Genomic DNA, 19670 nt, shown 5'->3' with positions numbered 1-19670 from the left:
TTTGAGGGTAGTAAATTTTTTGCATTATTCTTCTTATTCATTGTGAAGTTTGAATGCGGCATTTAGAATTTTATGATCAGCTCTCATATCTGAAGAACATAGATCACTGACAACCAATTAATAACTAGAAATATTTAGAAATGCAATTACAAATAAGCCCAATGCAAATCCAGAGAACCTTATTCAGAGCAGTGCCTGAGCAGAAATGAACAGATTGTTGAAAGCCTCATCCAAAAACTTCACTTCACAGTCACTAGTTTTAACAATGATGGAGTCTTTGGAAGAGCCTAAATCAAACCCAAACTAACGTGGTATCTCCCAGTCAAGGGTCAAATGTTGACTGGGCAACGCTGAAGTGGTATGCCACGTGTCATGTATGATGAAAATATGGGGACGTAGAATGCCATGGGCAATCATGCTATATAAAGCCGTACACTTGCAATTTCCATACAACCTGCATTGTTGTTGGGGTAATTGAAAATAATTGATGTGATGTTACAAACAGAAATAATTGGCATACGATTACCAAGCAAACACGTGAAGATAAGGTTGAGTAGAGCTCTAAAGAAGAGCCAACAACCAAACCTTATCTTCTCAACTTGGCCACGAGATCATGACCCCACTACAAACACATGATGTGCAAAGTAAACAATGCAATTAACCGACATTGCAGTAAGTGTGTGGGACCCTCCCAATACATAGTTCGTTTGGCGAAACCGATGTTGATTTCATCCACTGACAACTGACACACAGTATCATCCTGCAGTAATGGTCTCTGGTAAGATGGTACTTCCCCAATGATCAATACGACCTCTTTTTTTGTTTCAACATCCATGAACTGACTCATGTGCAACGTGGTACTTGATCTAAGGTTGCCAATTTCCCGTGAACTTTTTGCCATGCTCTTATCGACATCAGTATAATTTATTACGATGTACGCCAGATTAGGAAACTAGATTTGCATATGTTTGAGGGAGTTTGGAAGATATGGAGTAAATTTCGCATTTTTTTTATTAAAAAAAAAGTGAAACCTATTAATAAAAAATGAGTTTTACCAGTAATTTCTAAATTTACTTTTTATTTAAAAAAATATTTAAAATTTACATACACTATAACTATATAATATTATTTTTAGAAAATATTATATATGTGTTTCATTCAATTCTTTTGTCGGTAAATATAAGGAATATGAGTAAATTAAGTATATAAATAAGATCAATGATTTTGTAATTTTATATAAAGACATAATTTTGGACAAGGCTACTAGGCTAGGCACACCGACTTTGGGACCCATTTGATGTTCACCACAGAGGGCTTGCCACGTCTACAAATAAGGACACGCCTACGCACATCAGCAACTAATGGTGGTGATGCCCACAGCTTGAAGAGTGAGTCGGTGTTCATTGAGCTAGTGGGCGGTCCATTTATTCGACCTATAGTTCTACATCAATTAATTATGCTTAAATTCGTACGAGTTTTAGACATTAATTAGTAATTTTTGTGCATTTAGAACCCCAGATTTGATTTACAGAATCTGATGATCACAATTTTCCTAGAAAACTATCAAATCGAAAAGAGAAGTAAAGGATGATCAACAGCGTGTGCGCGTGATGAGAAAATTATGACACAAAACTAGAATCGAACCAAGTCTAGCTCATGATAGAGAAGAATTCTGATCAAGTTTCAAATCCCAATCAAGGGAAAAGAAAAAGAAAGATGAACATGAATTCTTGGATAACTAGCCACAGATCACCAAAGTAGAATTGTTATTGAAGAATTCAGATAAAAGCATATTGTACCAAAGATCGTTAATAGCTAAAACAAGGGACCAAATTGTCCTGTCGATGAAATCTTGAACCTTAGTAACACCTATGTCCATAAAATTCTGTTCTTCTGGCCTCCTTGGTTCTAAATCTTACCGGAATAACGTCATCATATTAAAACCAGAAGACCCAACAATCCACAGCTGATGAAAAGAGGCAACGTCCTTGTGACCAAATTCCCGGCGGCGCCGTTGAAGTTTTCGTCAATAGGATACAACTCCCCCGGCGGACCAGTTATGTATACGAACGACGAGGGAGGCGGAGGGCAGAGTTGATTACTTGGCGGCTTCTTGTGAGACGGTGGCCGTGGTGATGGCGGAGGAGGCGACGGATATGGCGGTGGTGGAGGAGGCGACGGATATGGCAGTGGTGGGGAGTGTGGATAGCACGGCATGCAGTTCTGACCACCTTGATCATCAGCTGTGACGAGAACCGTGAAAACGGCGATCACAAGAAAAAAGTTTAGCAGCAATGGAGCGTTGAAAAGACGCATCTTTGATTGCTTTACTAAGGCCAGTTGGAGTAAAATTCAATTGCCAAAGTGTTGTTTTCGTGGGCTTGCTTTGAAGAAAGTAAACTGGTGGATGGTTGAGAGGATGAATCAACAACGCCAAGGTGGGTGTGGGAGAGTGGTTTGGTTACGTTATTAGGTGCATGGGGAGACTTAAAAAGACTGATCGAAAGGCCTTCTGGAGTTTGGGCGATTGGATGTTTTTTTACAAATGCTAATTGGTGTGAATGAGAGATGGTCTGCAAGGACTCTGTTCTTCTCGTAGGATGTTATTTTTCTTCGGGGTACTATTGCTCTGCATGTGGATGGTCCAAAATTATGGGACCCATGTTACCCACTTCTAGCCCTTAATGCAGGCCGATTCTTTGTACAATCTGTGTAATCTACCTACATATAAGGCGCGCTACGAGTCACTGCATTAGGTTTTGATGATTTTAGGAATGATAGGAGGTAGACATGAATGGTGTAGAGCAGGCAGTATTGAGCTACGTCGTATAAAGGAATTATATATATAATACTTGACCCGCATATAACAAAAGCTAGAACTTTCTTTTTTATAAAAAGTGGGGTTTGAAAAAGAAAGAGGGATAGCTTGTCATTAGATTTTATATATATATATATATATATATATATATATATATATATATTCTTGCTATTCACATGATAAACTTATGATCTTTTACTTCGAGGGGGGGAAAACAACCTTTACAGCTCACTTTTATATTTGTAATAGATTTTACAGTATTTACATATATACCCGTTTGTAAGTTAATGTATTATCAATAAACTTATGATTATACTTACATGGACACAAAATATCAAAAGGATAAGAAAAAGACATGTGGAAGAGTTTTAATCAAGTAGTCTGTGCATATTAAAGCACCACAAATCAATATTGTCATTACCCTAGGAAACCCTAACCAATATACCTGGATTCCACCACATATCAATTATCTTAGACAGGTCATCCCATTCACTGCCATATATAATGTATTCAGCCCCCAGGCCATTTAAAGAAGAGAGATCCCTGTCAAGGGTCTCCTGGCCTGCACCTAATTTCTTAAGAGTCCTCAAGTCATACCTATACCTCCTTTTTTTTTTTTTTTTTTTAATTGGCTCTAATAATTTGCTTTCTATATCATTTTTCATACACAAGCATTATCAAGTCCAACAATTATATATTCCCTAATTTTCATGTAAAACTCAAAGAATTATCTTCCAAAATATTCAATAACTAACTTTTGAGTATTCTGGATCGAATTCAAAAGGGACGACTCCCAGCTCGTAGTCATGGACAGTTGGGAACCAAAATGAGACCAATACGTTTTAATTAAGAAATGTATGATGGGAAAGGGGACAAAAAGTTAGGTGGATGGAATATGGACACGTAGATGAGTGGGAGAAAAAGATTAGTAATGAGAGAGAGAGAGCACCGTCCCATGCATTTTCTCGAAGCATCTTTCAACCTTTTTGCTGTTGGACTTTATCGGAGTCGAGTCGAGTCGGTCAACTTTCCGAATGAGACAGCCTAAAATGGAGTCCAAGTGTTAATTTTGGGAACATTCTTAGTCTCTAAGTTATCTCCTCTTGTCCCAATAATCGACACTCGGCCAAGCTGGTTGGTTTGAAAGTAAGAAATCTATCTCCATCCTTAGTTTTACTCTTGTCCTATATTTTTTTTTTTTTTATTTTTTTTGAAAAGACGATGATAACTCAATTTTATTGATAATTTTCACTTGTGAAGGAAAAAAATGTAGTTACAAACTCAAAGTCTGGAGGTTATAAATATTGATCAAAAAGACCAAAACTCAAGCATCAAAAACCCTAAAGAACAAACCAAAATACATAATGGCAAAAAATTACATGAAGACTAGGACAACCAACCTAACAAATCAAAAACCCACCTGCAAGAAAGCACTTCAACCAAATAATAGAATAGCAAAGAAAAGAGCAGGAAAAAAAAAATGTTCCTTAGTACGATATTCGCAAATAAGGAAGGCTAATTCTATTCATACGCAGAAGACCTCTAAGTTTGTTGGGCAAAGTACCTCTGTCCTCAAACCAATCCATATTAAGACCCCCAATACCAAGTTTAGCAAGAAAATCAGTTACGACATTACTTTCATGAAATATATGGCTCACTCTATAATCCAAGCATTCAAGGCAAACCTGAAACTCATTCCAGTAATCCTCAAGATACCAAATATTACACCCTCTCTTTTAAATCCAATTAACCAGAATTTGAGAATCTGTCTCAATATCAACCCGAAAAAAAACCAAGATGACAACATCTCCTAACCCCTTCAAGCAAACTTCTCAATTTTGCAAAATTATTAGAACCCTGGCTTAAGGAAACAGAAAAGGCCACACGCATCTTACCACGAGCATCACGAATGACACCCCCAGCCCTAGCTGGACCAGGATTACCCAAACTACTCCCATCAGTATTAAGCTTCACTCGATCTTGTAGGGGCGGGTCTAGATCACCACTGAAACCTTTTTAAGATTAGGATGGATAACCAGAATATACAATATCTTCAGAATGTCAACATCTTGACTAAGAAGCGTCAAGGGATTCTTATTCAACTGCCAAATCTTAATAGCATTCCAAACCGTCTCAACCGTGTCAATCTTACCATCATACCTCGCTTTACAACGCCTATCCCAAAATTTCCAAGAAATAATAGACAGAAGAAGACCAAAAATAGTCCTAACTTGAGTGGACTTACCAACACGACGAAACCAGAAATCAATTTGTTCCTGCCAAGTACGAAAAATACCCATATGCACACCTAATTGAACTGATGCCAAGCGCCAAATTTGTTTAACAAAATCATCGATGCAAAGAACGTGATTAAGATCCTCCAGCTCACAGCAATAACACTTAGATGCCATAGGTATCTCAGTCATTTTAATATTAGCATCCACATTCAGGCAATTATTAGAAGCCTTCCACATCATAATGAAAATTTTTTTAGGGAGTTTATTGTGCCATATCCAATGGAACCAAGGAAGAGGAGGTGCCCAAACCCTAATGTAGTCCAAAGCACTTTTAGTCGAAAACTATCATCATTCTCCTTCAACCAAATGAAAACATCTTGCCCCTCTTTCCGTCTAGCCAAAAACTAATGCAACTCATTTGCTTTATGTTGACCCACAAGCCTTTCCAAGAGAGGGATATATCCCATCCATTTTCAATGCGACATTCTTTAATCTTAATTATCATGAAATTGATAACTGAGTAGTGGACATGGAGGGGACTACCCTCCTCCCAATTATCATACCAAAAAGAGAGATTACCCTCCCTCACAAGCCATTTAGAATTATTTAAAATCTTTGGAATACTATTAACAATAGACTTCCAAAAAAGAGTACTCTTATTAGGCGTCAAAAGAGAAAGATCCTTACCCCTAACATACTTACCTTTGAAAAGCTCCGCCCACAAAGAGTGACCTGTCATCAAATGCCAGGAAAATTTCATGTGTAAGGCTCATTGAATATCTCCAAAGTCTCTAATACCTAAATCTCCTTTTATAGGCGAACAGATCTTCTTCCAAGACACCCATTTTCTTTTACCTTTTCCTTCAAACTCTCCTCAAAAGAAAGAGTTAAGAAGCTTGTTCAATTCCCTGATCACAACCTTAGGGACATTTAAAACGGCAAGCAGATGAATGGCCATACTAGAAAGAACATGACGCAAACGAACAGTTCTCCCACCAACAAAAAGTAACTTCATTTTCCAACCTGCAATTTTCTTTTTAACGTTTCCTAGCAAGTCACTAAAATTAGAGGCCTTCAGTCTACTAGTCACGATAGGCACACTTAAATACTTAAAAGGAAAAGATCCCTCAGAAAATCCAGTAATACAAAGAATGGAATGCTATCTAGCAACAAAAATATGTTTAGAGAAAAATATTTACTAAGAACCTGACCCAACCAATCTTCATAAGAGTTCAAAACCCGAATCAAACCTTTCATCGATCTCTTCCCACCATTTGTAAAAATCACAATATCATCAACATACATAAGATGAGAAACAAGCGGGGTTCTTCTAGCCTGAGAGAACTGATCAATATGGTCACTATCAAAAGAGTGCTTAAGAAGACGAGAGAGAACCTCTTGCAAAACAATAAACAAATAAGGTGATAAAGGATTATCTTACCTCAAACCCCTCTCACCTTTAAAGAATCATTGGGCCATGCCATTCATCATAATAGAATACCAAGGCATGGAGATGCATGTCTTAATTAAATCACATAATTTAGTAGAGAAACCAAAAGCATGCAAGACATGTAACAGGAACCTCCAATCCAGTCGATCATAAGCTTTGGACATATCAAACTTGATCACCACATTACCCTCGATAGCCTTTTATGAATAGAATGAACTATCTCCTGGGTTAAACTGATATTTTCAAAAATGCGACGACTAGGAATGAAAGCCCCTTACTTTTGAGATATCATCTTAGGAAGCAAACAAGTCATGCGAACCACAATGATCTTAGCACAAATCTTATAGGAAACAGAACACAGGCTAATAGGCCTAAATTTATCAAAACCAATAGGCTTCTCCACCTTAAGAATCAAAACAATATAAGAGGCAGTGAAAAATATGGAAAGGTAGTGCGAATGGAAGAAATTAGAGATGGCGTCTAAGAGATACTCCTTAACGACATCCCAACAAACTCTAAAGAAACCAGAACCAAAACCATCCGGGCTAGGGCTGGTATCAATAGGAATACTTAATAAAGCATCTTTTATTTCATTAATAGAAGGAATGCTACAAAGCATTAAATTCTCTTCTTCAGAGATCACAGGAGAGATCAGGTGATTTGAGGTAGGCAAATCACGACTATTATTATACTCCAAGAAATCCTTAAAATACTCAACAATAGTAAAATGAATGTCAGCAAAAGAATTTAAAAGAGTACCCTCAGCCAAACACATCCCACTAACCATATTATGCTTCTTAGCATTCAAGATAGCATGGAAGAATATAGAGTTCTGATCTCCATCCTTCAACCAATTCTTTTTAGCCAAATGAGACAAACAAGTCTCTTCCCTACCCATCCAAGTCAATAATTCCAACTTAGCCACCATTAAATCATTTTCATCATCAGTATCAAAACAATTTTGAAAACTAGAGTCGAGTCTCTCAATATGTTGTTCTAAATCATGGATAATAGTATAAGTCCTACCAAAAACATGAAGATTCCACTCCCTTAAGGTCCACTTCATTCTTTTTAATTTAAATGATAATTTATTAAGACCAACACCTATCCCCTCCTGCTTCCAAACGCCTTCTACAAGATTAAGAAAATCTTTATGATCAATTCACATAAATTGAAAACGAAAAGAGTTAGGGCCATACTTGAACTGGTCTTCACCCATTTGAAGCACTAAGGGGGAATGGTGCAATGTAGTGCGAGCCAATACCTGATAAAAAATATTTGGGAAGCAATTAAGGAAGTTAGAGTAAAAAAAACAACAATCTAACCTTGCCTAGCTTCTCGCTAAACCGCCTTGGCCATTGCACCAAGTCATACTTGGGCCTTGGAATCTCATGTCCAGCAAGCCACAGTTTTGAAGACACAGGTTAAAATCAGCAATGACATTAAACTGTCGAGGGTGTCCACCACTTTACTCTAAGTCGTCTTTAATAATATTAAAGTCACCACAAAGAATCCAAGGAAGATGACCACTACTAGTAACCTCCAAATCCTCCCATAGAATTTTCCTTTCAATTTGGCTACACTTTGCATACACAATTGTGAGAAGAAAACCATGCCTATTCTCCTCAATTTTGATAGTCAACAGTTGGTTAGAGCTAGCTAGCTTTTGCACTAAAACAACTGAATTCTACAATAACCAAAATTTACCTCAATTCTCTTCATTAGTAGTGAAGAAACTACAACTAAACTTTGGAAAAAAAAATCTAGAATTCTATCCTCTGGCAAGACAGGCTCTGCTAGAGCTAAAATGTTAGGCTTATACCTTTTAATGAGCTTTCTCAACCTCAACTGAGAAGTACCAACTCCCCTTAAATTCCAAAAAATGACAGGGCTAATCATAAATTTAGTTTAGATGGACGGATCACCACCCTTGTGGAATACCTTTTCTGAAACATACGAGATGCATTGTTTTGAATTTCTGAATCAGTACTGTACTCTTTTTGAGAGTTTGCATGCAACTTGTCTCATTCAACTTCATGTTCCGAGTGAGTGTCTTCCAGCATATTGATATTCGAATCATTCTCACGCACAAAACCATCATCCACAAAGACCTTAGGATCAGAACCGTCACCAAGACTTCCCATAGGGAAGACCTGCACCTCCTGACCATCCAACCTCAACTAACCCTCATCCACGACCATATTAGCTGAGCCCATTTTTCCAACATTGTCTTGCACTAATGAATGGGCAACAGGCAGAGAGGTCACTTCATGCAGCGAGTGTGGCACGGGATCTTGCAAGTTCAGCACTACTTCATGCGGCAGCACATCCTCATGTAGAGCAATTTCATTTAGCCGCACATCACATAGAGAAACTTCCTGTGGGAACACGTCCGTCTTCGTGCAATAGACTTGGCACAACTGCTGGTAGCGAAGGCACATCTTGACTCACTTGGACACTACCAACCATCCCAAGTTGAATCTCCTGCAGAGCACTCGAGTTGAAATCACACTGCTTAAGCACAACCTGTCCACCCAAGTTTTCATGGCCCATGCAGGATTGCTTGTCCGCATTAGATGGCACCACATCCACACTAGGGAAACCTGCATCCAAATTCTCATTAAGGAGAACAACACCCTCAGTTACCTTAACCAATCATCAGAAACCACTTTAACACCGTCTATGCCATCACTTGGACCCGAAACCAAAGACACTTCCACCACACCACCATCAACCTTCAACCCACTTTGTATCCCTTGTTCCAAATTTTGGCCTTCACCTATTTCCATAGGATGAGAAACCTACATTTGTTTCTTGCCTCTTTGAGTCTATTGCAAACCTCTCTTACCCTTTCATTTTTTTTCTTTTTTTTTTCTTTTTTTTTTTTTTTTTGTGCCTCAGGTCCACTGCAACAAGTATGTAGATTATGCCCTTGTTGTTTACAATTTTTATAGTAAGCCGCAGTGTCTCATACACCATCTCCTGGTGTCGACTCCTCGGCAAACCTAGTTTACCAATCCAAAAATGAAAAATAGGGTCTTTGAAAGCATCAACCTCAAGGTAAACACGGGCCCCATCAGTTCTTGTTGCACAAAGAATAGGGTTATCCCGACGAATAAACCGTCCAAGCAGCACGGTTAATGACCTAAGAACCGAATCGTGGAAAACGTTAGGTGGTAATCCTGGCAAGAAAACACATACCGGCACACAAGGGAGTTCATAATCTTCATTAAAATCCTGTATCCAAGTGAAAGGCCGATAAGAAACTCTGAACAATCTCACAAGACTTCCTAGATAAGGCCTTGTTGAAATCACCCTCATTAGATAGTCGGATGAATACGTTCCTTGTTCTCAACATGGCCAAAACCACTAGTGTAGAAGACAACCCCCATCTTAGACGAATAAAGGCTCTAATAGCATCAAGGGATGGCTTCTGTCTCAGGAACTTTAGAACCAAGGAATAGCGAAATGGCAAAGATAGTTTTTTCAATCTCCTACGCTGAAATTATAAAGCAAAATTTATCATCAATCGTTTTAGGATATGCTTGAACGCAACTTCCATCTCTGGTAACGGCTGAGGCATGGCGGAAACAAGGTCAACAAACTACCTGCAGGGTAGGCTCGATGGCAGCCATGGAAGCAAAGAGACGAAAATCCTAGCAGAGCACGAAACTCCCATATCTTTCCCTCTTTAATAATATTTTTAATAACAAAATTCACACATAATGCCTCTTTCTTATCTTTTAAAATATTTAATTTTCTCATTATAAAATTAAAAATTCTTTTTACAATCCTAAGTAAAGGACTGCATATGTAATTTAATTGATAAATGAAAAAAGAAAATCATTTTAAAAAAATATTGTTGTAATTTTTAAATTTTTTTAAATATAATTATATAAGCTTTGCATAAACAGTCTTCTAATAAAACTGCATATAAACTCTCACAAAATACTGCAAAAAATTATTAACTTTATAAAATTTATGTATTGAGAGAACCTCAATTGTGAGTAATTAATTTGTAATTATATTATATCATAACTGTAACCTCACTTTTATTCGAGAATGAAGTCTATTTCTCAACCAATAAAAAAAATAAAAAATAAAAATAAAAATTATTAACTCTATACTCGAGCCTAAGGTCATATTTGATGGAATCAATCCGCTGCCAAGTGATATTGTTTATTTAAATAAGGCATTGTAACTTTACCAATCAGCCTTGGATATTTATCTTTTGACCCCATAGTCATAGATATTTCCATCCTAATCTTCGGATTTCCCTTTGTCTCTATAATACTCTCTTAAGCGAATAGAAATGCCCTTGTTTGGGTTTTATTTACACCATCAGTCTGATGGGTCAAAAACTTCAAAATATCTAGTTGTAACCCCCATGAAGAGGGCGTCCGTAGTCAACAGCCACTTGCATTGTCTATCAGCCGAGGCCCGAGAGCCCAAGAGTAAAAGCCCACCTAAGATAATCATATTCCAACAACGCACACCAAAATGTTTCAGAAATCAGAAAAAAGCACAGTAAATAGAAGAGAGAACTCCAATCATCTGTATGAAGACATCCCATAAAAAGATTTATCAACACAACATGCCTCACAGGCAGCTCTAATCTCTGTGTACAAAACATTGCTGACATTCTCTCTCTCTCTCTCTCTCTCTCTCTCTCTCTCTCTCTACTCCAGTCTAAAGCCTACACTCATTCAACCCTCTGGCTAGGGTATTCACTCATTCGAAATCACAAGGTGAGCAGGAAAAAAAATATTTGAATTAGTAGTGTCACCTCGAGTTCATGACTGAATCCAGATTAATCATCTGCTTCAATGTCAAATCCTCATCATCTCTTGTCTGGAAGAACGGTGAAAGCTTCCTCCTTAATTGCAACAGCCGCTACTTCCAAACATCCCCAAGCTTGATGTATGCAAATGTGAGCTTCTACGCGGCATTTGATCTGTTTCCCAACGTGTTCTCTTTGAGCATCCGGAGTTTCCAACAATTGAGGGTCCGCAAAACCATGTAGGAGATTCGAATCCTTGAGCCATTTCCACAAGCATCCTCTGTAGCTCCTCCAAGCTATAATTCTTTTTCTGTGTATACAACCCATGAAATAATTATCAACATAGACTTCACAAATAAGCCTCTAAGGACGCTAGGTAAATGGAAACCTGCTGTATCACAAAAACTTTCACCACCTAGAGATTATCAAAGACTTCAAGATTTTAGGGAAGCAAACCATGAGAATCTTTGTGGTTCATTCAAGTTATGGGTATGCTTCTGATCAATGGACACTCCCACTTACTAAAATTGACTGGATAAAACTTGAGAAAACAAAACTAGCACCTTCTGATCACCATTCTTCCACTTATGGGCCTCGTAAATCACCCCATTTCCCCCACACAATTTGGACTAAAGCAGCCACAGGACAATTCTTCCCTTGAAAACGAAGAAAACATGGCTCTCAGAATCCCAGTACAATTCCAGAACAGGTCACTCTGTTTTCCATCTTAATCATTATCAGAAAACTACAGAACACTCATATCCTAGAAGCAAATATCTAAGCAACAGAAAAGCAGTTTCCTTTTCTTTCATAAGAAAAAATTAAGTTTGAATGAAATTAATCACATAATTAGAAATTATGGACAAAACTTAACAACTTGCATAATAAGTTTCCAAATTTATGAATTCAACGTACTATTTCAAGAGCATTATTCAGAGTTCAGCTGTGTTATTTTAAGATATAAATAGGCCTAACTGTCAAACCAAACCAACCGCAATACCACTTTTCCACGCCAGTGTACGTCGAAAGCTTAATTAAAATCAAAACATTAGAGCTGCGGAAACTCAACATAGTTCATCTATTAGGAAAAGCAATCTGAACAAAAACAAGATCCATACCTCTCTCCTGGTCTGCTTCATGAGAGAGACCATTTCTTGGAGAAAATCAGAAAAGCCCTAAAACAGAGTTCAATTGCCAGATTATCAGTACCTTTATGATTTCAAAATGCGTCAGGGGAATCATAGAAAGACACTCCTTCGAAATACCCACCTCATCTTGTTCATCATCGGGGTCATATAACCCTGCATCATACAGCGTCCTCTTCCTCTGGTCTGACAGCACTGCTCCAACAACAGAAGAGGTTAATAAAACTCGTACGCACGCTTCCGTAGGCCCAAAAAAGAAAGGTAATCAAGATAACTAATTTCTCTCCAGAAAGTTCTAAAAAAAAAAAAAAAACCTGAATAGGCTTCTTGGATTTGCTGGAATTTTCGTTTAGCTTGACCCAACAGAGAAGGGGTTTTAGTCCATCTATCTGGATGCCATTGCTGCACCAAGAAGTTAAAAAAAAAAAAAAAACAACAACCAAAAAAACAAACGCATATATTAACTCCACACGCACTTAGAACAACAACTTTTGGATATTTAATGTATCTTTTTCCTGTGTTTAGGCCAGACTTACCATAGCAAGCTTGCGATAAGCACGCCTTAATTCTTCAGCAGACGAGTTCATGCCAACACCAAGAACGCCGTAATAAGATAGCGACTCTCTGTCAGGCTCCATCTGCATCTCCGTCACAACCCCACCAATCTCAGAACCTCGAAAAAACCCAATACCCAGAAGTTGAACACTGTCTTGTATGAGTACTCAATTTCAAAGGGAAGCCTGTGAAGTGCCAGCGGACTCGGGAGCCTTAGAACTCGTAAAAACAATGATTCTTGACGAAAGTGAAAGCGGGTCGCTTTATAGGCAATAAGGCAAAGGCAGTCGGTCATGATTTTTCTTCATGAATAGCTGAAGGTGATGGTTACTCGGCGAAAAAAATCTGAAGGTGATGATTATCGGGAAGGTTCCGGAACTTCTATTTGGCAGACGTGGAAATAGAGATTCGTCGGCCTGAGATATTTTTCGAGTATTCTCGGACTCTGGACTTTATGGATAAAGAAAGTCAGACCACCTACTGTACTCCCTTTTTTTTAAAAGAAAAAGAAAAAAAAAAAAAGAAAAGTGTCTACTTGTTACGGACCCATCAGCTTTGGGCTTGCCGTCTTTAGTCCAAGTCCAGTTTAATAACCGGATAATACTTTTTCCACATAAGGTGGCCATCGAATGTGGCTACCGATTATACTTTTTAATTTTTTTAATATATATTTTTTTATTTAGTGATTAAAAAAATATTTTTAAATAATATTATGATTTTTTTTATTTTTAAAAAATATTTAAATATATTAAAAAAATACATATAAAAAATAAAAAAATTAAAATTTTATTTTGCCTTTTCGGTGGTCACCTTCGGTGGCGTTTCTCTGTGGATGTAGCAGTGTCCTTAATAACCTTAGTCCCACTCCAATAGCCGAAGAGTTGTTTTGGAGAAGATATTGAGCTCTTTTGAATGAGTCAATGGTTCTCTAGTCCAATATTTAGTGCGTCTAGTATGGTTATTTTAGTTCATTGATCAAAGGTGGCCAGTGGTGACTTTGAGTCTGCCCTCTGATTGCTGTAATCCTTTCACCACCTGCAAGGAATCACCCTTTAATATTATGTTTTTTGATCCACAATCTAGTATTCAGTGAGTCAAGTATTTTGGACCCAATTCCTCTTCTAGGTGATCATGCTGTTTTCACCACTTCAGCGGCAACAAATAGGAGCCCGACAAGTCAAAGATCCCATCTAATTTTCATGAATCACAGTACAGGAGATAGCAAAATCAAATTGGTAAAATAGAGGAAAAATCATATACCACACTATGTCGTTCTCTTAATCCCGTCGTAGCCTTCACTCAGCCCGTGTAGCCTTCACTTCAGCCTATCGCAGCCTTCACTTCTGCCTCTTCAGGTCATCGCAGTCTTCACTTCATCCTATCGCAGCCTTCACTTCCACCCCTTCAGCCTGTCGCACACTTCAACCCCTCAGTCTGTCGCACATGGTTGGCTTACTTTCCAATAAAATATTGTTTTCAGATTGTGAACCTCTTGTTTTTAGTAGGAGATCTATTAAATTATTGTTTTTAGTAATTTTAAGTTTTGAGTTTTATTTCGTATGGTATGATGATGTCTTGGCAAAGACATTTTTTTCATGATATGGAGTTTGCAAAATAGAAAATTTGTGAGATGGGGAAGGTGCTGCTAGATTTTTAAATTTAACACTTGATAAGCCATTTTCTAGTTCTCATTTTAATTCAAAGTTGTTCTATATGTTTTAGGGGAAGGTACTGCTATATCTTTACATTTTGATGGATTTTATTTTATGGTTGTGAATCACTGTTAAGGTAAAAATAAATACTATTTTTCATGGGTTTTATTTTATGGTTGTGAATCATTGTTGAAAATGAAGAATGAGTTGGCCATCTAAAACATGTCCTAATTTGGCATATTGGTGCATTTGAAAAACATGATTTTTGAAACTTTTCATCTTGTCAAAAAGTTAGTTTGGCTTTCAAAATTTCAAAAATAGACCCTTAGACTCGCATGTTAAAGAGTAAAAACTCAACTGGTCATGTTTCTATTGGCATAAATGTAGAACTTAGTTAACAATAAATCGCATTGAATCTACATGAAACTTTAAGATGATCTTTTTTAATATACAGATTATAGAAATTTCTTTTTACAAGAATTGGTATGTTTATCTTTTTTTACCTATAGATTACAAATGATGTGATATTTTTTTTATATATATAGAATTTTTTTTTACAAGAATTGTTATCCTTTTATATTTTTTTGTAGGATTTTCTGTCGAGTTCGGAGAGTGATGAAGTTGAGATAATGATGAGTTAAAATTGTCCCGAAGTTGAAGATGTTAGTAGTGATGCTGAAATTGGAGTACAATAATATCATATGAATGTGGATGTGGGAGACTGTGTGAATGTGAGAGATGGAGTGAATGTGATGGTGCTGTTTTTTAAAACATTATTCCTAGATGTAATTTTTTTTTTTCATGTTATAGTTAACAAGAGTAAAGAACTGTGTTGTTGTCTTGGAGAGAATATGAAGTTGAAGGAATACGGTGATTGGCATGTTATGGAGTTTTATTTTCAGATTCTAGAACATGTTGGTGTTAGTGGAAATGTATTGGAACTGATTTAATGTAAGATGTTATGGAGTTGTATTTTTAGATTCTAGAGCATGTTGGTGTTATGGAAATGTATTTGATTTGATTTTCATGTTATGGAATTGTATTTGCTGTCCAAATATTTGGCTATTTGCTATTTGCTATCTAGAATGTTATGGAAATGTACAAAAAGTATGTCCAAAAAGTTGTTTAGCACATGTCCAAAATTTCCATGACATTCAACACATATTCAATACTTCACAAACATGTCCTAAATTTATATTACATTCACCACATATCTATTACATTCAACTAAAAAAAATATTTAAACAAATTACAACGGGTTACATGAGTCGCAGCAATGACCGACATACATTGTAGTTGTTCAGAAACATAAAAATCAAATCCAATAGCACAATAGCACAATTATCTCTCCAAAGTAGCTTTTTCTTCAGTTCTTAGAGTCTAACAACTTTGCTCGGAATGAGACACCATATAGTTTCTGTCGCACGTTCTTTATCCTTCCAGCCATGATTTCCATTTCTGTTTTCCATTCATTGAAGAGAGTTGGGTCCCCAACAACATTGGCAACAATCATGGCCTCATGAATAGGAGGATTGGAGTACATTGGTCGAGCAAGCCTTTTCAGTTGGCTCTTCACCCTGAAAATTTATAAAAATATACCCATCAAGCTGACCTCAGGGAATAATTTTTGTTTCAATAATATCTCTACTTCTAGAGCTTCTGGGTTGATCATGCCTAACTATTTTAGGAAACACACAAGGGGGAAACTGGTTGTGTGAAAGACACTCCTGCCATGACAAAATAAAATACCAAATATTTAGTTCATGAATGTTGAGAGACGAGTGTGCTAAGATCATTGACGAAATCTTCCCACAATACTTCATTACTTTCTATTTCTTAATGGTATACTTTGCCCGGAATGAGACACTATATTTATGCTCAAAACTAATTATTTTAGACCATTTTATATGTATTAAAACTATACCATTAAGCTCAACTACAACAATAACAAATAACGTCAATTGCATTCAGCAGCAAGCAAATTAGTGCACGGCCATCAACAAAATTAATATTCAAGACCATATTTTCTTTTTGCAGGCAACTCGATCTCAAGACCATATTTATATAGCAACGCATGCTGATCAAGACCATATAACTTACTCAATACTCATAGCAACTATATCAATGGTCACAAAACAATGATGCTGTACAAAATAGGATTCCAAAGTCCACCATTGAACTTAAACAAAGGCAAAGCAAGATCCTAATACAAAGAATCCAATGGCATCAAAAGTTGTACATGCCAAAATCAACCCAAAAGTTGTACACGCCAAAATCAATCCACAAACAATCCAATGGCATCAAACCCATAATCAAACCCACTCTCAACAACAAAATCATATTAGCTTAAAAGGGCATATTACAATTGGATGCCATAATCAAACCCACCCATGCTGTGCTTGAAGATATTCTCAAAATCATAACACAAAAAATAAAAATAAAAAAAAGGTAAAAAACATTAGAAAAAGAGAGAAACTCTTTATACCGGGAGCAAATGGAAAGACATGCTGGTGAGGAGTAATGTGGGCTAAGAGCAGCGAAGGAGAGAGGGGGGTGGAGAGGGTCAACCTGCGTTCCTCATGAGTTTTCTTGGCCGCGAAATTGGACAGAGAGATATGGAAGGGACGCAGGGGTAGAGGCTAGGGCTCGACTGGATAGAAGGAGGGAGGGAGTGGCGGGGCTAGGACTCGGGCTCGACGACAACAAATAGGAGTGGTGGGGTTCAGGCTCGAAGTCGAGAGAGAGAGAGAGAGAGAGAGAGAGAGAGAGAGAGATGGAAAATGATGTTCCTCTATAGTGTGGTCATAAGATAGTAGAATGAAGTGTCTACGTGGCCGCTTATAATTGGATGATGTTTTTTAGTGTGCGCAGGCGCAACCTGCGTGAAGATATTCTCTTTCGTATCCTGGCTGCTTTTGGTTACTAAATCCATCTCAACTCATCTCATCTAATCATTACAACTTTTCCAATTTTCAACCCAAAATATAATAAACAATTCAACTTTTTGAAATCTGAAAATAATAATAATATTAAAAAATAATATTCTAATAATATTTTTTTCAATTTTCAACTTTCATCTCAACTCATCTCAACTTAACTCACTATTCAAACCGGCCAGACATATTAACAATTATGTTAATTGTTGTATTTATTTCTAGTTAAACAATATAAAATTAACAAGTTTGTTATTCATATTTGTTTGTATTGGAGGATTCTTGGCCCTTTTGAAGTGGTCAATAACCTTGTTCAGATCACCCCTAACATTGGTATCTAGAGTTAAGCCAGTCTCATGGCAGATTATACCAGTATATGTTACTCGCTACTAGCAGATTCATTGGCATTTGTCAAGCAAGCACATGAAGTTTATCAACAGAGCCACAACTCATTACATCAAGCGGTGGATGAATTAGTTCATCAGTACGGAATAAGGGGACAAAGATAGAGGATAAACCTACTGGTTCATGTAAGAAGTTGACAATTCATTCTTTAAATACCATGGTGGCATACAAACCAAAGCAATGCACCTTGAATTTTCAAATTTTGATGATAAGGATCTGAGTGGCTGGATTTATCGAGCCAATCAATTCTTCACTTACCACCAAACAAACCGATGTCATCGAGTTTTGGCAGCTTCCTTTCATATGGAAGGAAAGACTTTGACTTGGTTCCAAGATATTGAGGATTCGGGAGAATTGACTAGCTGGGGAAAGGTTTGTAAGGAAGCTAATGATCCAATGGAGCCTATTACATGGCTTAGGCAAACATCTATTGTTGAGCATTAAAAAACTCAATTTGAGATACTTCTTAATTACTTAAGGGACCTTGTTGAACCATATAAGCTTAGCAACTTCCTTAGTGGATTAAGGGAGGATATACGATTCATGGTGCAAATGCTTAATCCTTATTCACTCACGATTGCTGGTTTGACCAAGATGCAAGAAGAGAATGTAGTTGCATTTAGGAGATATGCATGGTTGGACTAGGTTTGCCTACACCTCAGTCTCAACTTAGCCTTCTTGCTCCACTTGAGAAAAAGGCTATTGTTCCTTTGCATAAGCAATCGCCACTACAAATGAACGAGCGTAGAGATAAGCGTCTTTGCTACAATAGTGATGAGAAATGGGCCTTGGGGCATAAGTGTAAATCAGCTCGATATTTATACTGGAATGCGACGAGTCCAGTGAAGAGGGGGAGCCCAAGCCCAAGCCTACTACAAAATGTTTTAAAGGAGAATGTAGGAAGAGTCAAGGAAGCCCCACTATAGTTGAGGTAGCTTGGTAGAATTTTCAGTCTTTTGGGCTCCTCTAGTCTAATTCCAGAAACTATTTTTAGAGCCCATGCAGAGCACTAAGAGTTCCTGGTTATGCATTTTGAGCTTACCAATCCTCCCTCCACCTTTCAATTCCTCATGATTGAAGTTTTAAACTTTACTTGAGAAAATTTATTTTGATTTATTTTAATGATATCCTTATCTATAGCCGAAATTTGATTGATCATAAAGACCACCTAAGAATTGTATTGGAGATTATAAAACAACATAAAATCTTTGCTATAAGGTCTAGGTGTAGTTTTGGATGTGTTGAAATGGAATAATTGAGACATTTAATATCCAAAGAAAGAGTTAGAGCAAACCCAAAGAAAATAGAAGCTATACTCGTTTAGCCTTTCCCTACCAGCCTTACATCCTTGAAGGGATTCAAATATCTTGACTCATTGACGTAGCCATCATGACCCTAAAAAAAAAGTACTCTTTCCATTGGACCGATCGAGCTAAGGAAGCATTCCTTAATCTGAAAAAATCTATCATTAGCCCCCTATCTTACCTAACTTCACTTCACATTTTATCATTCAATGTGATGAATCTGGTTTTGGTATTGGAGTTGTTTTGATACAATAGAGAAGACATATTGTTTTTATGAGCCATGCAATACAACTAAAGGTTCTCCAAATATCTACTTATGAGAAGAAGTTGATGGCACTAGTCTTGCCTGTCAAGAAGTGACAATCCTATGTGTTAGAGAAGACTTTCAATG

General features: G+C 37.2%; 2 protein-coding genes across 2 annotated transcripts; both read right to left on the bottom strand.

The window, feature by feature from the left end:
- Positions 1-1932: 1932 nt before the first annotated feature.
- Positions 1933-2316, bottom strand: LOC122310406 (mulatexin-like). The gene has a single exon (XM_043124299.1). The coding sequence runs from the start codon at positions 2314-2316 to the stop codon at positions 1933-1935; it is 384 nt and encodes a 127-aa protein (XP_042980233.1).
- An 8721-nt stretch (positions 2317-11037) lies between these two features.
- Positions 11038-13430, bottom strand: LOC122311996 (chaperone protein DnaJ). The gene is made up of 5 exons (XM_043126805.1): positions 12967-13430; positions 12745-12832; positions 12555-12625; positions 12404-12460; positions 11038-11595 (listed from the first exon to the last, which is right to left on the bottom strand). Exons 1-5 carry the CDS (start codon positions 13072-13074, stop codon positions 11383-11385), a joined length of 537 nt encoding a protein of 178 aa, XP_042982739.1. The 5' UTR covers positions 13075-13430; the 3' UTR covers positions 11038-11382.
- Positions 13431-19670: the final 6240 nt, after the last annotated feature.

Source organism: Carya illinoinensis, chromosome 5, assembly GCF_018687715.1.
Source record: "Carya illinoinensis cultivar Pawnee chromosome 5, C.illinoinensisPawnee_v1, whole genome shotgun sequence".
Lineage (NCBI taxonomy): Eukaryota > Viridiplantae > Streptophyta > Magnoliopsida > Fagales > Juglandaceae > Carya > Carya illinoinensis.
Note: the sequence above shows the minus strand (reverse complement) of the source record. Positions and strands in the feature narration are given on the sequence as shown.

Coding starts and splice junctions, on each gene's coding strand:
- LOC122310406 (XM_043124299.1), bottom strand. CDS start 2,316: ATGCGTCTTTTCAACGCTCCATTGCTGCTAAACTTTTTTCTTGTGATC.
- LOC122311996 (XM_043126805.1), bottom strand. CDS start 13,074: ATGCAGATGGAGCCTGACAGAGAGTCGCTATCTTATTACGGCGTTCTT. Junction 12,626..12,744: donor AATCCAAGAAGCCTATTCAG/GTTTTTTTTTTT, acceptor TTGTTGGAGCAG/TGCTGTCAGACCAGAGGAAG. Junction 12,461..12,554: donor CCGATGATGAACAAGATGAG/GTGGGTATTTCG, acceptor ACTCTGTTTTAG/GGCTTTTCTGATTTTCTCCA.